The sequence below is a fragment of the Dermochelys coriacea genome, chromosome 3 (assembly GCF_009764565.3).
Source record: "Dermochelys coriacea isolate rDerCor1 chromosome 3, rDerCor1.pri.v4, whole genome shotgun sequence".
Taxonomy (NCBI): Eukaryota; Metazoa; Chordata; order Testudines; family Dermochelyidae; genus Dermochelys; species Dermochelys coriacea.
The window spans coordinates 39,183,904-39,202,201 of NC_050070.1; the positions used below are offsets into that span (position 1 = coordinate 39,183,904).

At 36.6% G+C, this 18,298-nt stretch overlaps 1 protein-coding gene across 1 annotated transcript in view; it reads left to right on the top strand.

Annotated features, from left to right (window-relative positions):
- SH3YL1 (SH3 and SYLF domain containing 1) overlaps positions 1–18,298 on the top strand; it is a 104,979-nt gene that overhangs the window by 43,840 nt on the left and 42,841 nt on the right. Inside the window, exons 5-9 of the mRNA XM_038396480.2 lie at positions 3,594–3,706; positions 12,089–12,217; positions 14,747–14,909; positions 15,691–15,763; positions 16,624–16,680. Coding sequence (XP_038252408.1) covers positions 3,594–3,706; positions 12,089–12,217; positions 14,747–14,909; positions 15,691–15,763; positions 16,624–16,680 — 535 coding nt within the window. The remainder of the gene's footprint in view (positions 1–3,593; positions 3,707–12,088; positions 12,218–14,746; positions 14,910–15,690; positions 15,764–16,623; positions 16,681–18,298) is intronic.

Consider the following 18,298-nt stretch of genomic DNA (forward strand, 5'->3'; position numbering starts at 1 on the left):
GTGGAAATCAACATCTTGATTGTCTCCATCTCTGGAAATGATTCAGAAGCTGCAATTGCTGGCCACCTCTTTCCGGCCAGTGAAGTTACCTCTCTCCTATTCTTCATGATACTTCATTCCCAAATCATCCAGCAGTTCCTTCTGCCATCCCTGCTCTGACCACTTGAAGAAACTTGGAAAAGTTTCTCCCAACCCCACCATCAGTCAAGTACTTAACCTGATGGATGACCAGGGATATCCAATGAGTCAAATGATTGGCTGCTTAAGACACCCACCTCATTTAGAGGTAACAATGGATGCCAGCCTACTGGAGTACAGAACCCATATTTCCATGAAATCTTCTGGGAAGCTTATTAACCAGAAACAGAGATGCATAGCAACATTTTTGGAGCTAAGAGCAGTCTGCCTGGTCCCTAAAGCTATGTATTCCGATTTGTTATAAAACAGATTTGTAAAATTTTGAAATATAATGATATTGCTGTTTAGGACCCCGACCCAGTATAGGACCCTTCCACCACTTTTCCTAAAAAAAATTAAATTTATTTAGATCTGCTTATTAAACTGTTTGCCTTGTAGTTTTTCCAGTCTAAATCATCCTGTTAGAACCAGGCCTGGGTTTTAGACAAGTTTTCTTTTTATATAATGCTTCTTATTGATATTACTTAGAAAAAAAATACAGGAGGATTCAGAGATTCCCAGGCCAAAGAGACCATTGTGATCATCTAGTCTGACCTCCTGTTTAATGCTGGCCTTAGAACGTCCCCAAATAATTCCTAGAGCACATCTTTTAGAAAAAATGTCCTATCTTGATTTAAAATTTGTCCATATGGGAGAATCCACCAGGACCCTGGGTAAATTATTCCAATAGTTCATTATTCTAATTGTTAAAAACATAAACCTTTATTTACAGGCTGAATTTGTCTAGATTCAACTTTCTGCCACTGGATCATGATGTACCTTTTTCTGCAAGATGGAAAGGCCTATTCTTAAATATTTGTTCCCCACGTAGGAACTTATGAACTGTGATCAAGTCACTCCTTTGTAAACTAAAGAGATTGAGCGCCTTGTGGCTGTCACTATAAGGCAGGTTTTCTAATCCTTTAATGATTCTTGTGGCTCTTTTCTGATCCTTCTCCAGTTTTCTATCATTTTCTTCAATTGTGGGCACCAGAACGGCACACAGTATAACAGCAGCAGTTGCCCCAGTGCTAAATATAGCAGTAAAATAACCTCTCTACTTCTACTTGGACTTGCCCTGTTTATGCATCCAAGGATCTCATTAGCTCTTTTGGCCACCGCATCATACTGGGAGCTCATATTCAACTGGTCATCCATCACAACCCCCAATCTTTTTCAGAGTCATTGCTTCCCAGGATAGAGTCCCCTATCATGTAAGTATGGCCTACATTCTTTGTTCCTAGATGCATTCATTTTTATTTAGCCATATTAAAATCAATGTTATTTGCTTGTGCCCAATTTACCAAGCAATACAGATCTCTTTGTATCAATGACCTGTCCTCTTCATTTTTTATGACTCCCCCAGTTTTTGCATCTGTAACCATCCCTTTGTGGGTCACAACTGAGAATATGAAATTCAGGACAAACTGCTGAGAAATAGGGCAGATACACCCCAAAATGCTGTGGTCATTCTTCCTTAAGATATACCAATCCAGCAACAAAAGTAAACTTCTGTTTGACCATACTGACTAATATGAAGTCAGAAAAGCAGTTTGCTTAGGCACTCCAGTCCTTGTATCCCCACCAAAAACACTAGACTTAGAGATGAGTGGTCCTTTAAAAATAATTTCATCAAATAAAAGGTTCTTCTGATCCCAAAAGACCAGGCACACACCCAGGTTAATATACAACTCAGATCTTACCTAAAAATCATGCTGATGCCAATCCTTTAGTATCTAAAATCTAAAGGTTTATTTATAGAAAGAAAGAAGGAAAAGAAAGAAAGAAAGGTGAGAGTTAAAATTGGTAAAAGGAATCGAATACATACAACAATTAAAAAGTTCTTGGGTCAGGCTTGTAGCAGTGATGGAATAAACTGCTGGCTTAAGTCAAGTCTCTGGTTGCTTCCAAATCATTGGAAAGTCCTCGATCCCTTGGTTAGAATGCTTCCATTAGTATAGGTCCATAGTCCAGAGGCTGGAGCAGGAAAGAGGCAAAATGGAAGTGTTTCCAGGGGCTTTTATAGCTTCTGCCATGTGGAGAGAAACCCACTATTTCAAACAAAGCCCTCAGCACAGCTAGTGGAAAATCACAAGTTAAAAGATGGTGTCTGGAGTCACACAGGCAAGTCACATGTCCATACATGGTTCCACTTAGTCACAGTAGAAGTCCATTCAGGGTAGATGGGAGGTCTTCCACTGTGAGTTAAATGCTCCTTGATTAGCCACTTAATTTGAATAGTCCCTTCAAGATGTACAGGCTAAATACCTTGTGGGCATTACCCCAGGAACAAACATTTGAAATCCAGGTGTAGAGCCAATACTGTCAACTACAAATACAAGAATGATATGTGCATACAAATAGCATAATCATATTCAGCAAATCATAACCTTTCCATAGACACCTTACTTGACAACCTTTGTACAAGATTTGTTGCAAATATATAACAGTGGTTGCAACAGTGAGCTATATGGTCATATTTTAATCAAATAACATCACAGTGTCATCTGCAAACTTTATCAGTGATGATTTCAGGTTTTCTTCCAGGTTATGGATAAAATTGTTAAGTAGCATAGAGCCAAGAAATGATCCCAGTGGGACCCTACTAGAAACAACCATCTTGATACTGATTCTCTGTTTACCATTACATTATGAGGCCTATCAGTTAGGCAGCTTTTAATCCATTTAATGTTAACCTTGTATTGTTCTAATTTTTAATCATAATGTTGTGCAGTGCCAAGTCAAATGTCTTTCAGAAATCTAAATATATTTTATGAACATTATTACCTTTATCAACCAAACTTGTAATCTCAACCAAAACAGATATCAAGTTTGTTTGAATGGAACTATTTTTCATAGACCCATGTTGAGTGGCATTAATTATAGTTCCTTCTTTATTTCTTTATTAGAGTCCCATATCGGCTGCTCCATTATCTTTCCTGCAATCAGTGTCGGACAGGGGTAACATTTAATTGGTAAAGCATCATAATTCGGCTTGCTGTGGCCAGAAAATGTGTTTCCATTGATAATGGGAAATTGTAATCCTAGGTATTTTCCTCAATGACTTTTTTCTTTTTCCTGTTGCTTCCTTCTTTCAGGACAGGTGAATAGTAGACAAAGAGGGGAGAGAGAGAGAAAAACAACAACAAAACCCTCTAGCTGCATCTTTGGCCATATTGCCACAATACTTAAATGATCAAGAGTTTAAAAAAAAAAAAAAAAAAAAAAAAGCTCAGTTTCTTAGTGTAATTTTTCAGTGGGAGGATATCTTGAAGTTGGCTAATTCCATGGTTTATATACTCTTGTGTTTTTGCTGATCTGCAGATTTGCATGTTTGTGTTCTTTCCTTCTTGAGATATTTGAACTTTCAAATATCTGTTTCAAGCAAATATAGTTGTTTTTTACTTGATTTCTAGGTGTCAGATTTAGTAATAATACTGAACCATGAAAGAGCAGTTGAAGCTTTTGCAAAAGGTGGCAATCTTACACTTGGAGGAAATTTTACAGTGGCAATTGGGCCTTTGGGGAGGTGAGTAGCATTAAAATATAAAATTCAAGTAACATGTCTCAAATGTATGTATTAACAAAAAAGTACTTCCATAATCCTATTTAAAATATACTTGTAAGTTTTATTTAGTATATTCTAACAAACTGCTCAATAATTTTGTGGAAAATCTATCGTTCATTTGGCCACTGTTGTCTTCATAGTATTATGCCACTTTAATTAGATACAGATTGTGCAGTCTCAGTCAGGTCTTGTCTTTCTCTCAACCAGGCCTACAAAAAGCAATGGGAAAGAGGAAACTAATAGAACTTCAGTCTAGCTTAGATGAAGATTATTTGTAGGTGGAAAGAAGAATTGATTGCCTCTTTCTGTGTATGATTGAGGAAAGGTAGGTTCACAAAGGCCCTAGATTTGAACATCTGGGAACTAGTACAGGAAGTTCTTAGTGGAGGGCCCTGAGTTCTAGGATTAGATTACCTTGTTGGTCTATCGGACCCCCAAGTTTGTTAACCTTGGGCCAGTTTAAGACTCCTCTTTTTCACTCAGTCTTTTGCTTGAGAGAAATGACTTCGGGGAATATTCTAATTTTTATTCCTGTGTGGTCATTTGTTTGGGTTGACCAATTGTTTGACTGTTTTAAAGAAGTCAAAAAATTTCTGTCAAACCTATTTTTTGACAGAAAATTGGGTATTGATTAAATGATTTTCATGAAAAGTGTTTGCTTTCACAGATTTTTGGTCAAAAAAAACCCCCCAAAACAAATAACCATAAACTGAAGAAAAAAAATGGGGCCAAACTAAAAAACTTTGATTCAGTTATGCTTTGCTGCCTCATGGAAGTTGTAGTTCTGTTGTTTCAAGTCCCCATTCTCCTCTTTAGGCCAGATTCCCCAGCTGGATCTCATTTCTCATAATGCACCACAGCCTTGAGACTCCCATGATGCACCACCCCCAAAGAGGGGAAAGAGTGCTGCATCATGAGAGTTGGAGTGCAGCCAGGGAACCCAACCTATAGAAGAGAATGAGAGTATGAGGCACTTGAACTACAGCTCCTATGAGACACCACTGCAGCATTTCCAATTTAAAAAATATTTTGGTTTTCACGCAAATATTTCACGAAAGTCACTTTTTTCCATGGAAAAAAACATTTTCTGACCTTTTTTTTTAAAAAAAAAAAAAAATCTCTGTGCAGAGGTTGTGTAATACACATTTCACAACCTCTTAATACAATGTTCCTAGAGCTGTACTGACATGAAGTGATGCTGATACAAAAAGATTTATTATAGCAAGTCATTGTATACAGTAAGTTGTATTTTTAAAATCAATTTTATTTTATTTTTCAGTATAAGAGTGAAAAGAATTTACCAAAGAGAAAGGATAGTAGAGTTTTTCTGGGATCCTTAAAAGCCTGTTACAGAGCACTTTTTATAATATCAGTAACTGTTTTAAGTGTCCTTTTAAACAACATCACATTTTTTATTCTAATATTAAATTGGACTCTCTTCCTAATATATCAGAGGTTATATGGGGAACATTTTGCCATTTCTTTGTTTGTTTACTGGATTTATCAATTAATATTAATCATAAATATGTTCTGTAACATGTTAGATTTTCCCCATGGTTAGGTTGTTAAATCAGGATGCAATCCATATTTTGATAACAGATCATGTTTATGGTTTTTTTTGTGGTTACAAATGTTAACTGTAATTTAATTTAAAGACTAACTTTAATATTTTGCCAGCTCCTACCTGTTCATTCTGAAGTCTTCTTACTTCCATTCTGAGCCTCCTAGTTACTCCAAGGAATGAACAAACACAAGTCTTGGGGTTGTAGCTGTGGTTGCATACCAAGATTTCATGCAAGACTGAGTTTCTCCATGTAATTTATTCTTGCCTTTACCTGAGGAGCTAGATAGGGTGCCATTCCATCCCTTTACCAGAGGTACTCTTAATATGTATAGTAACATGCTATCTCCTACTTATTACTTTACATTAAGAACATAAGAACGGCCATACTGGGTCAGACCAAAAGTCCATCCAGCCCAGTATCCTGTCTGCCAACAGTGGCCAATGCCAGGTGCCCCAGAGGGAGTGAACCTAACAAGTAATGATCAAATGATCTCTCTCCTGCCATCCATCTCTACCCTCTGACAAACAGAGGCTAGGGACACCATTCCTTACCCATCCTGGCTAATAGCCATTAATGGACTTAATCTCCATGAATTTATCTAGTTCTCTTTTAAACCCTGTTATAGTCCTAGCCTTCACAGCCTCCTCAGGCATGGAGTTCCACAAGTTGACTGTGCACTGAGTGAAGAAGAACTTCCTTTTAATTTGTTTTAAACCTGCTGCCCATTAATTTCATTTGGTGGCCCCTAGTTCTTATACTATGGGAACAAGTAAATAACTTTTTCTTATTCACTTTCTCCACACCACTCATGATTTTATATACCTCTATCATATCCCCCCTTAGTCTCCTCTTTTCCAAGCTGAAAAGTTCTAGCCTCTTTAATCTCTCCTCATATGGGACCCGTTCCAAACCCCTAATAATTTTAGTTGCCCTTCTCTGAACCTTTTCTAATGCCAGGATATCTTTGTAGAGATGACAGGTTTCAGAGTAGCAGCTGTGTTAGTCTGTATCCACAAAAAGAAAAGGAGTACTTGTGGCACCTTAGAGACTAACAAATTTATTGGAGCATAAGCTTTCGTGAGCTACAGCTCACTTCATCGGATGCATTTGGTGGAAAAAACAGAGAAATAGCTTAGACTTTGTATACATATACTGTGATAAAGGAGCAATAGCAAAATGCTTGGGGTTTGGATAGAGGAGAAAAGACTAGAGTCACAGGAAAAAGCATATGTGGTTATTCAGGAAAGGCATGTGGCTGACTGAATAAGTTCTTGTGTAGGTTTAATAAATATGAATATCAAAGAAATACTTTGCAATAAGAAAAATATCTTGGTACACTGACTTTTTGTGGGCATCTATATTGGAGCCCAAAGCGAGACCTCCCTTTGAACTCCAGGATTACAACTTTTCACTTCTGACATTTAAGAGTAGTACGCTTAAAGTTGCAGTAAAAATTTAGAACTCTTGCTTTGCCCTTGGTTCTGCCATATGCTTAGAATCATTCTATACATGATATCTGACTACACCCATTAGTTGGTCATACCCTGGCTTTGGCCAGTTATAGGTTATGGCACAGAATCTGGCAGGGCAGTTTTCTTTAAAAATAAATAAATCTGATACCCTTCGTCTGAACATAATGGCAGAAGTGAGTATTAAGGATGGATTTCAATGAGGAGGCATAGTAGACCAGCTCAGGAATAGCTGTTCCATTTGAGAGGACAGCATGAGAAAAATATGAAAATGATTGTGGGAGAGACAAACAGGGATCAAGACAGAATGTGGAGAGGTAAATAGTGGTTTCCTGCAGGGGTCTGAACTAGGAGTCTGTATTAGGACCAGTGCTATTCAAAATATTGATAAATGATCTGGAAAAGTGGCAAATTTTGCAAAGTTACTCAAATTACTTAAGTCCAGAACAGATTGTCGAGTTAAAAAGGGACCTTACAAAACTGGGTGACTGGGCAACAAAATGGCAAATGAAATTTAATGTTGATAAATACAAAGTAATCCACATTGGAAAACATAATCCCAACTGTACATACAAAATGATGGGTTCTAAATTAACTGTTCCCACTCAAGAAAGAGATCTTGGAGTCACTGTGGATAGTTCTCTGAAAACATCCACTTAATGTGAATACAGACTAACACGGCTGCTACTCTGAAACCTGTTAATGTGCAGTGACAGTCAAAACTAACAAAATGTTAGGAACCATTAAGAAAGGAATAGATAATCAAACAGAAAATATCATAATGCCTCTATATAAATTCATGGTATGCCCACATCTTGAATACTGCATGCAGATGTGGTCGCCTCATCTCAAAAAAGATATATTGGAATTGGAAAAGGTGCAGAGAAGGGCAGCAAAAATGATTAGGGATTTGGAACAGCTTCTGTATGAGCAGAGATGATAAGGACTCAGACTTTTCAGCTTGGAAAAGAAATGACTAAGGGGTGGATATGATAAAGGTATATAAAATCTTGACTGGTGTGGAGAAAGTGAATAAGGAAATGTTATTTACTCCTTCACATAACACACAAACTAGGGGTCAACAAATGAAATTAGTATGTAGGAGGTTTAAAACAAACAAAAGGAAGTGCTTCTTCATACAACACTGTCAACCTGTGGAACTCTTTGCCAGGGGATGTTGTGAAGGCCAAAACTATAATGGTTCAAAAAAGAACTAGATAAGTTCATGGAGGATACGTCCATCAATGTCTGTTAGGCTGTATGAGCAGGGATTCAACACCATGCTCTGAGTGTCTCTAGCCTCTGTTTGTCAGAAGCTGGGAGTAATTAGCAAGGGTTTTGGTTTTTTGTGTTTCTAAAATTTATTACAGTGTTTCCAAGGATATTAACACAAGTCTCATGATATTTGCTGGGGGTGGGTTCATAAAGTTCCTGCTCCTGGAATCATGCATACGTGAGAATTTTGCCCTTTATTTTAAAGGCAGAATAGCCCTTATGGTTGCAAAGAAAAGCTTGAAATCATGAACTCTGAGAGCTTAAAAACCATAAAGCACTAAAAAGACCCCACAATTATAACTTGTACAGTCTCATGATTTTTTTAAGCTAATTTCATTTTTGGGGAAGGCAGACTTTAATTTTATGATTTTTTTAATTCTTGGGATTGGCACTACTGTTATCTGCCCATTTAGTGCTTGACGTTGGCTATATTTGCTTTGGAATTACTCCTTTTAGTCTATAACACAAAGACATCTACAGTGTACAAATTCAAGAAGTTTAAAATCAGAAATAGGTGAACTAGAATGCCTTTCAGTGTACTAGGACCTTTATGTAATAGACATTATTGGTGAAATGACAACAAAACAAAACAATGGTATACTATAATACCCGGTTACAAACTATACCGGAAAGATAGACTAGTCCGTAGAGCTAGAATAGTAGCACTGTTTCTAAAGGATTCCATTGAATTTAGCCAGATGAAAATTCTGAGTGGAGAGAACCACGCAGTAGAATGGATACAAAACCCGAGATTAAAGATGGTGTATATTAGTAGGGCTATACTACAGTCTCTGGATCAAGAATGAAACAGAGTGTGCAGAATGTTGAGTAAGATCAATGAGGCAGCCAAAATCTAACAAAATGATGGTAATGGAGGATTTTCAATGATCCCAATATAAAATGACACAACAGGACAAAGTTGAGAGAAAATGTCTGACCGCCTTAGCTAGTTGTTTCTTGGAACAACTACTTGCCGAACATGCAAGAGGAACAATTTTTGACTTAATTGTAAGTAATACACTGGAGCTAATTCAAGAAGTGACATTAGCTGAGCCACTGAGCTATAATGACCATGACAAAATTAGGTTCAACATCCAAAGTGCAAGTAGGGCACCATAAAGTCATAGTGACACTTACTATTAGAAAGGGAAATTTTAAATGAAATGAGAATGTTTGTTTGTCAAAAAGGCCCTAATCCTAAAAGTAAAGGAAGAAAAATTCCTAGAGGTGGCATGGATAGTACTAAAAATACAATAAGAGTCTCAGATTATCTTCACTACAACAGTTAGATCAAGTATGTTCACCTGAGTTCCTTCTTTCCCTGCTGTTTCACCACTAAAAAGAGCAGTGTAGACATGGGAGGCACTGCATGGACATGTAAAGAACATGTAGGGTATGTATTCTAGGTGTTTACATATGTAGGGCACTCTACTCTACCTGCGTAAGTCATGTCTCGCCATCAACATTGATATTTATACCCGTGCTAGCTGAGTATTCAGTGTCTGTACTTTAAATGCCACCACATATGTAGACTTGCCTTCTGAAACAACACACTTGAGCTACACAAAGTGACTAGATTAGCAGAGGGAATGGACTGACACCTGATGAATAGTTGTGGCTTCAGCTGTTGCATTGCCACTGCGTTACTAGCTTGAGCAGCAGTAGCACATGAGCTTCAACCTTCGCCTCCTGACAGAGCAGCTAGCTCAAGTTTAAACCACCACCTGACTTGAGCTAGAGATGTTTTTGTGTGGATGGGAGTCATGTTATGGGGGGGAACTTGAGCTATACGTTGAGCTAACTCTAAAATAAATTTGTTAGTCTCTAAGGTGCCACAGGTACACCTCATTCTTTTTGCTGATACAGACTAACACAGTTACCACTCTGAAAACTAAAATGAAGATAAGCACTCAGAAGACATGCATGCTGTTAAAAGACAGTGTACGGCAAGGAGTGTAAACCAATATGGCTTCGCTGCAAGGTTTGAGAGTCTCTTCAAACAGAAATCCTTCAAAATCTGGAAATCTGACCCTAGTAAAGCTAATATACAGGAACATAAATTATAGTAGGCAGTAGATACAAGGGGAAATTGGAAGGGCCAAAGTGGATTTCAAAGAGCAAATAGCTAAAGTTATACAAACAAATGAGACTGCAACCCTGTATCATGCTGACCAATGTTGTTTTGTCTCCTTGTACTCCTCTGTCCATCTGTCTGTATCCACCTGTCTCTTGTCTTGTGCATAGTTTGTAAACCTCTTGGGGCACAGATCTTTTTGTTTTGCTTATACAGAGCCTGATACAGTGGGGACCTGGTCCATGACTGGGGCTGCTAAGTGCTACATAATACAAATAATAAATAATGTAATGTGATAAATAAAATGTAATAAATATTGAAGGAGAAAATCTAACCTACTCATACACATTAACAGAGTTCTGAATTAACTGTATCAATCCAGGAAAGGAACATGGGCATCATTGTTGACAGCTCAGTGAGGACCTTTGCCTAATGTGCAGCTAATGTGGTCTAAAAAGCAAACAAGATGTTAGGTTGTATGAGGAATGGGATGATGAATAATACAGAGAATATTCTAATGCCACCTCACCTGGAATACTGTTTACCCTACTGGTCACCCCCTCTCAAAAAGGATACTACAGAACTAGAGGGGTTCAGAAAAGAGCAACAAGAATGATCAAGGGCATAAAAAGAGCTATCATCGGAAGAGAGACTTAAGACTGGTTTGCTTACCTTAGAAAGGAGGTGAATAAGAGGGAACGCAGGAGAAGTATATAAAATAATGAATGGTAGAGAGAAGATAGATCAGGAATTTTTGTTTAACTTGTCTGATAACACAAAAACAAAGGGATATTCAATAAAATTAAAAGATGAGAAATTCAAAACTGGTAAATATTTTTCATACATTAACATGTAATTAAACTCTGGAAATCATGGCTTTACAAAGTTGTTCAAGTCAGAAATCTAATCCAATTTAAGAAGAATTGAATATTTCTAATGGATATCAAGAATATCCAGAGTTGCCTTATTAATGATAGCAAATTTTGAGGAAGAGATGTTAAACCTCATGCCTCAGGGCTTAAGTGATTTTTAAATATTAGAGACTCAGCTGAGACTTAATGTGGGGGGCAGATTATTCCAGAATTGCCTGTTGCAGGGTTCTTAAACCTTCTGCTGAAGCATCTGGTACTGGCCACTGCTGGAGACAGGATACTGGATTAGATGGACCTTGGACCAGAGACAGTAGGGCAATTCTTATGTTTCTACATAATCCCTTGCAAAACAAAATTCCTGCTTACTGCTCTGCTCCCTAGCATAGCAAAAAATGTTGTATGCCAACAGTCTAAAGATTAGTGTTCTAGAAAACTGCAGTTCAAACAATGTATAATATGGAAAATAGCTATTTTATCTTTAAAATAGAAGTAGTATAATGCATTGAGTTGTCTGACAATATTTTAAAAACACCAATTTAAATTTATATTGCACTAGTTTACATTTTTTTTTAAAATCTTCAATGGAAATAATAGGATTGATCAGAGGGAAAAGAACAGATAGACATGAATCAAAGGCTACTTACAATCTATAGGTAAAAAATACTTACATTACAGGTGAACATATGGCTGCAGCTTAAATCTGAAAATCTATATTTTTAAAAGGAAAATGGCCATCTTTCTGTACAATTTTATCACATTTCCAAAATGGCTCTTTATTTCATTGTCTGAGAGACTGGATAATTTAATTACTGTTTTATTTTCCTACGCATGGTACTTGTCATCCATAGTGCACTTTCACTTTTACTTTTTACTCCCCCTCAAAATCCAGATGTGGAAAATAAGCAAGGAATGCATTTGTTCAGTTGTAGCAAAAAAAGAAGTAATTGGACAATCAGATATGCAGATTGTTAGAAATAATTTGATCATTGTGCCAGAATTGTAAAATTTAGAATGAGCAATTGTCAATTGCTGTTCTTGTTACAGTAGCATGTTGATAAGAGCCATGCAAACTTTTTTCTTTTTTGTAGAAATTTAGAAGGCGATGTTGCCGTACGAAGCTCAGCTGCTGTCTATACATACTGCAAATCGCGAGGGTTGTTTGCAGGGGTATCTTTAGAAGGAACATGTTTAATTGAAAGGAAAGAAACTAATCGCAAGTAAGTCGGGTTCAAAATCGTAGAATCATAGAGTTAGAAGGGACTGCAAGGGTCATCTAGTGTAATTGCGTGCCAAGATGGGGGATTTGTGTCTAAATTGTCCAAGACAGATGACTATCCAGCCTCTTTGTGAAAATCTCAAGTGAAGAAGCTTCCACAACCTCCCGAGGCAGTCTGTTCCATTGTCCTACTGTTCTTACAGTTAGGAAGTTTTTCCTAAGATTTAATCTATATTGTTCATATGTGTTTCTTCCATAGTTTGTACTGCGTCATCAAATGGGTTACACTGGAATTTTAGTGGGATGGACTTTTAGGAAAATATTCAAAATAAATCTTATAGTTAACTTTGTAGAATTGAGATGCTCTGATGTACTACTTTTGGTTCTGTTGAGTTCATAACCAGTGCCATAATTTATAAACAAATCAGGGTAAGGTAATTCATTGTTCAGATGCTTTAAATGTCTACTGTACTTATAGGGTTAATAGGTGAATATTTGATATATATTGGTATAGTGCAGTGGTGGGCAACTTACTGCCCATGGGGCGCATTCGGTCCACCAGGGTAATCTGATTGCGCTGGCCCGCCACTTCCCACAGCTCCTGGGAGCTGCGGGGGGCCATGCCTGTGAACGGTCAATGTCAGCAAAATGTCTATTACCCTGATGGGCCGCAGGTTGCCTACCACTGGTATAGTGGAACAAATTCGTTCCTTGGAATGATTGTAGGTGATTATCGAAAGCAAAATTGGGCCCATGGTATCTCCAGAAGTATTAATGGTGAAATTTGAGTATTGAAATTATATTGCCTCCGTATGAACATTTATTCCACTGCACCATTCCAAGAGTTTATTTCTGATGTGAGTTATTTATGTCTTTTTTTTTTTTTTTCATTAAAACAAGAAGTTTTTGAACTTCTGAGGTAATAGATTTGGCAGGGAATGGCAGATATCTGGTTCAATGTCTTTTTAAAAAATAAATTGTGGTTTAGAGCCTCACTAAAGATGTTCAAGAGCTGCTTCTTACTTTTTTGTTTTGTTTTGTTTTACCCATAGCTATCAAAACTGTCAGAATTGATGGGAGATTTAGGTCCAGTTTTCTAAATCTTAAAATTCTTTTCCATTCTGGTGCCATTGTTGTAAACATACACATACTAGATTTCTTTAACTTTGTCAGCTGCTTTCTAAGATGATAGCAATACTGTAAAATCAAAATTATACATAGATAATATGATAAAACTAAAATCTTTCCAAAATACTTTTTTTATTCTCCTCCCAAGAAAATTATACATTTACTTTAACACATGGTTCCAAAGATACACTAAAATGCAAAGAAATGAGGTTTTCCATGCTGTTTTCTGACAGGTTTGAAATCTTATTCGAGTCAGACCACTTGGATGAAAAGTACATTAAAATCAAACCAGTCTGAGTTGGAGACAATAAAAATTTTAAATTGAATGTCTCCTTTTTCTAAAAATCTCCAATCCTAATATTGCTGTTTATAATAATAAAGGTTTTTTAAAATCCTAAATGTATTGTACCAATTTTAAGCTGTACAGTAGCAAAGGCATTAATTCATATTTCTTAAAAGCATGGTTTTGACAGGCCCTTATGTGAGTACATGTAGAAGATATGTGGGGAGGCATGCAAGCAGGTTCTCCCCTTGTACAGCCGAGGCAAGGCCAGAAAGCAAGATGCACACACAGCAGGGAGAAGAACAGGTTAGGGATATGTCTCCCATTGGAACAGGCAGACCATGCTAGTGGGTGGGTCCTAAAGATTTGTGTACCCTGTGAACTAGGCCACTCAAGGAGTCTAAGTCTGTGAATTAGGCCACTCAGTGAGTAGTTAATTGTACATGCTTAGAAACAAATAACACATCCGCTGAAATGTTTGTGGCATATTTGTGAAAACAGATGCTGTTGAAGATTACCAAGAGTCCAGTTTCCCTTCTTGTTCTAATATGAAAGGACTCTTTAAATAAATAAATAAAATCTGTAATCACAATATAGCAAGAGTTTTTTAGCAAGTTGGTACCATTTGTTTTCTGTGGTTACCCAGAGTTATTGTGGTCGATATTAAAAAGGCCACATTAAAAGCCTTTTAAGCTATAACTGTTTTCTGTGAAATCACTGTTCTTTTCTTGTTTAATGCTGACTTTCAATGCAGCAGATGATCCTGCAGCTGACATCTGATAGTGCGGGCACACACACAAAAATCCTAATGTTTCATTTTTTGCACACCACCATGCTTTTCTGTAGAAAATGAGCTGGAACAAAATATTGGTGAAAATTAAACTGCAGTAATAATAAAGGGAAACAAGTCTGTTCCCCATAATTTATTGTTCTCAATTTATATTGAACATAGAACAACTTCTGCCATTCCTTCATGGGTAATCATTTTAAGAAATCAAGTAAGTATTTATACAACATGTCGAAATGGCACGGTACATAGGGAGCCTTTTAAACTAAAGGCTAAACTAGAAGTATAGATGAGATGATGATTAAAACAACTGATATAATTTTTTGTGCTAGATTTTATGGTCAAGATATTCGAGCTAGTGCCATTTTATTTGGTGATGTACCTCGTCTTACTCAATCAGAAGATCTGCATGAAATTCTGGATTCCTTTACTGAACAATATGAAAATGAGGAGCAGAAAAACAGTGCAAGGAAAGCAGCAAGGGAACAAAGGAAGGTTTGCACATATATCTTTTTCCATATTGGTTCTCTCTGTTGCTAAATCCTTTCATCTACAATTAGACCTAATCCTAATATTGCTGTGTTGATGGCACTCACATTGAAGTCATTGGATATGTTGAGTGCTGACTGATGGAAGGGTAGGGTGTCTTTTTTGAGTATACTATATTCACTCAAGCGCACTGTTCAGTATTGCCAGGGGAACCTCCTCCATAGAAGAACCCTACTATTACATTAAGTTTTGCATACTCCAGTCTAACAATATAATTCTTCATTACACTGTTTCCGAGAAGACAACCAACTTAGAGAGACATATCTATATTTGATGCATTACAATCAGAAATATTCAAAATATTATTTTCAGCTGCAGCTTGATCTTCAAGAAAAATGTTAATTCTTAAGAATATTTGGAACAAACCAGGGTTTTTCAGTTGAGTGTTCTGCTCTTTCTGTTTCCCATCCAAAATTACAACTCTTGGATTGGGCCATCATATTTAATCACTGAGAAGATGCTGAGAATTATGGGAAAAGACATTATCAATGTCTAGGTAATATTATCTCTTTAGATGTAACAGGTGATGCTACTGAGAGAGACTATAATATATATAATTTATCGAAATCCGTTTTTAGTTTTATAGTTTGAAATGTAATGTCATCAAAAGGAAATATGTGATGGGTGCTTCTTAATTTCTTCTGGACTATCTCCAGGCCTTCAATTACATTAACCTCACTTGCTAGTGAGGAGTGATTTTTGCTATTTTTAAAATTATTTATTTTAGGCTAATGATCCACCTGTTAAACCATCGTCGAGGCCACAATCACGTAAGCCACCTGTGTATGCTGCAACAGCAGGTATGAAAGTGTTTTGATGATTACATGAAATTGTTGCTATATGTGAAAGAAAAGTATTAGAAATACTCTGAGTATTGATGTTTTTATGCTATTCAACCCCCTTTTCTTGTGTGAGATGGTAACTTCTCTATAACAGCTTGGTTTGTCAAAAAGTAAAAGTATTTTGGGATAGCTTCATGAAAGATAATGGGTGAAATTTTTATGGTTTAACTTCTAATGTACTTTTATCGAGTTTCTAAATGCAACAAAATGTTTACTAAATAGACACTACAAAATGGCTGATTGTATTATTACTACATATTGTAGATGACAGCTGAATATAGAAATTAGTGCCAATTTTACAGTCATGTATGTAATAGCTCAAAAGGGATATTAAAGTTAATTGGGTACAAAATGGTCCACTTTGAATGATGGATTTTTTTTTTCCTATTTAAGGGGAATGTTTTCTTGTAAAAACTACTGACTTTTAGGAGCAAGTTAATCTCTTCTGGTCTAGGCCCAATGGGCTGCCTCTTTTCATCATCCTCTTCAAATAGATAGTATCCTAATGAAAGATTCATCTATCTTAATTCCTTACTCTATTTTAGTCTTCCTTCTGCCACACAGCAAGTAAGGCATGTGATGCTCCTGCTGATATTTTTTCCCCTGAAGCGCCTTTCCTATTCCATTGGGAAAGAGATTAATCAAGATTTCCATTCCTCAGTTCTAGTGCAGTAAATAGCTATTTCTACTCTCCACCACCACTTCTTGGCTAACTACAATAATTTTGTGGATACTGAACATATTACAAGAGCAGAAAACAAAGTAAATTGACCTATATTGATATGTTATAGAAATTAATTATTTACGTTTTTCTGCAGCTGTAAAAAATCCACACAAACTTTATCCTGAACTTCGCAATTACCATGCCACGGAGGGTAAGTACTACATTTTGAATATATTTTATAAAGGCCACATGCAATGGGTGTGAGACCGCATGGGACTATTTTGGAAAACATTATACTTTTAAAAAAAAAAAATTCTGTGCTGCATCCCTTTGTTATCTTTATTATCCAGACTCATCCCATGAGTTAAACAAATCAAGATTTCCTTCTGGTTTTTTTTATGTTTTATAAACATCTACCTTTATCTTGTTCCCTGGCTTTATGCTCAGACAGCAGGTGAATCTCACCTTCCTTTCTGTCTCCTTGTGGCCTAACTTCTTACATTTCAAAAATTCTTTTCCCCCATTCAATCTACATGTTCAGTCCTATAAATAGTCAGACTATATTTGATCATACCACCTTAATGAGGCAAAGGAGATCACTATGATATCATAATCTGTGTCCAAGTCTACCCTCTCTTCTCTGTGCACAAAGTAGTGTAAATCCTGTTTTTAATAACCAAACACCCACAATGGTCAAATCTGATTAGCATCATAAGGTTAGTTTGCCATTGCATTTACATCCTTTCACAGGATTATGCAGTGGTTTGAGATTATAAATCTGCTTTTTGGTTTAACACAGAGATCACTTGTGCTGTGGTCTGGACTGTCAAGTTTTTTGAGGTCAAAACAAGGGCGTGGCTCATTTTCATGCCTAACTCATTTATGATTCTGTGGCACCCAGCACCACTTGTAGTTTATGGAGTTTGTACTGTGAGAGCTTGCCATCACAGATCATTAGAACTAATTTTGAAGCCCAAACAGTTTAACCTTTCTTCTGCACCTGGCAGAACCCTATGGACAAAGTGGTAATTCACTTAGAGAATGTTTAAGCCCATGTGGCTTTCGTTTCCCCAAGTATGTCTCACCCTTCCAATGGAAAAAGCAAGTTTGCGTTGATCCCCTGAAACCACTTATAAGGTCCACAAACTATTTTGCAAGGCAGTGAAATATAATATTATCCAAATAAATTGGATAGGCTTTTTGATCTATAAAATACATTAGCTGCTTGTCAACCATGAAGTTTTATACAGACAGTAAGTGTTGGTCAGTGCAAGGATCAGACTCAAAACCTTGGTACTCCATAAACATACACATTTCTCACATACACACAATGCTTAAAAAAATTAAAATATTTCACCAGAATGTTCCAACGTGTTTTCAATTTAAAAATTTACAAGTAAAAATAATCACAATGATCCAGTTACGTTAAAGACCATTACAAAAACAAATTAGTTGTGGTGTTCAAAACATCCATGAAGTATGATTTAATTTAACCTCAAGGTCTTGACCAATGTCCCAATTATGTTATCTCACGTGCACAAATCATTAATAAATTAACACGATGCATTTTTAAACACACAAAAAGAGAAAAAAAGTTAAAACTTATAATACTTAAAAATATTTAATCTTCTTTTTAACCACCTTCCCTATTCCTTCACCTCTGCCCTCTCTGTTTGTAGTTTTCTTAAAAGGAAAAGCTATTCCTTGTAATTTCTGATAGTAATACATATACTTGTTGGGGAAAAGTGTTCAATTTAGGAGATAGGTGTCAGGTTTCATTGGCAATGTCCAGTCCTACTTCTGAAAACCAAAATGAGAGAAATGCACGC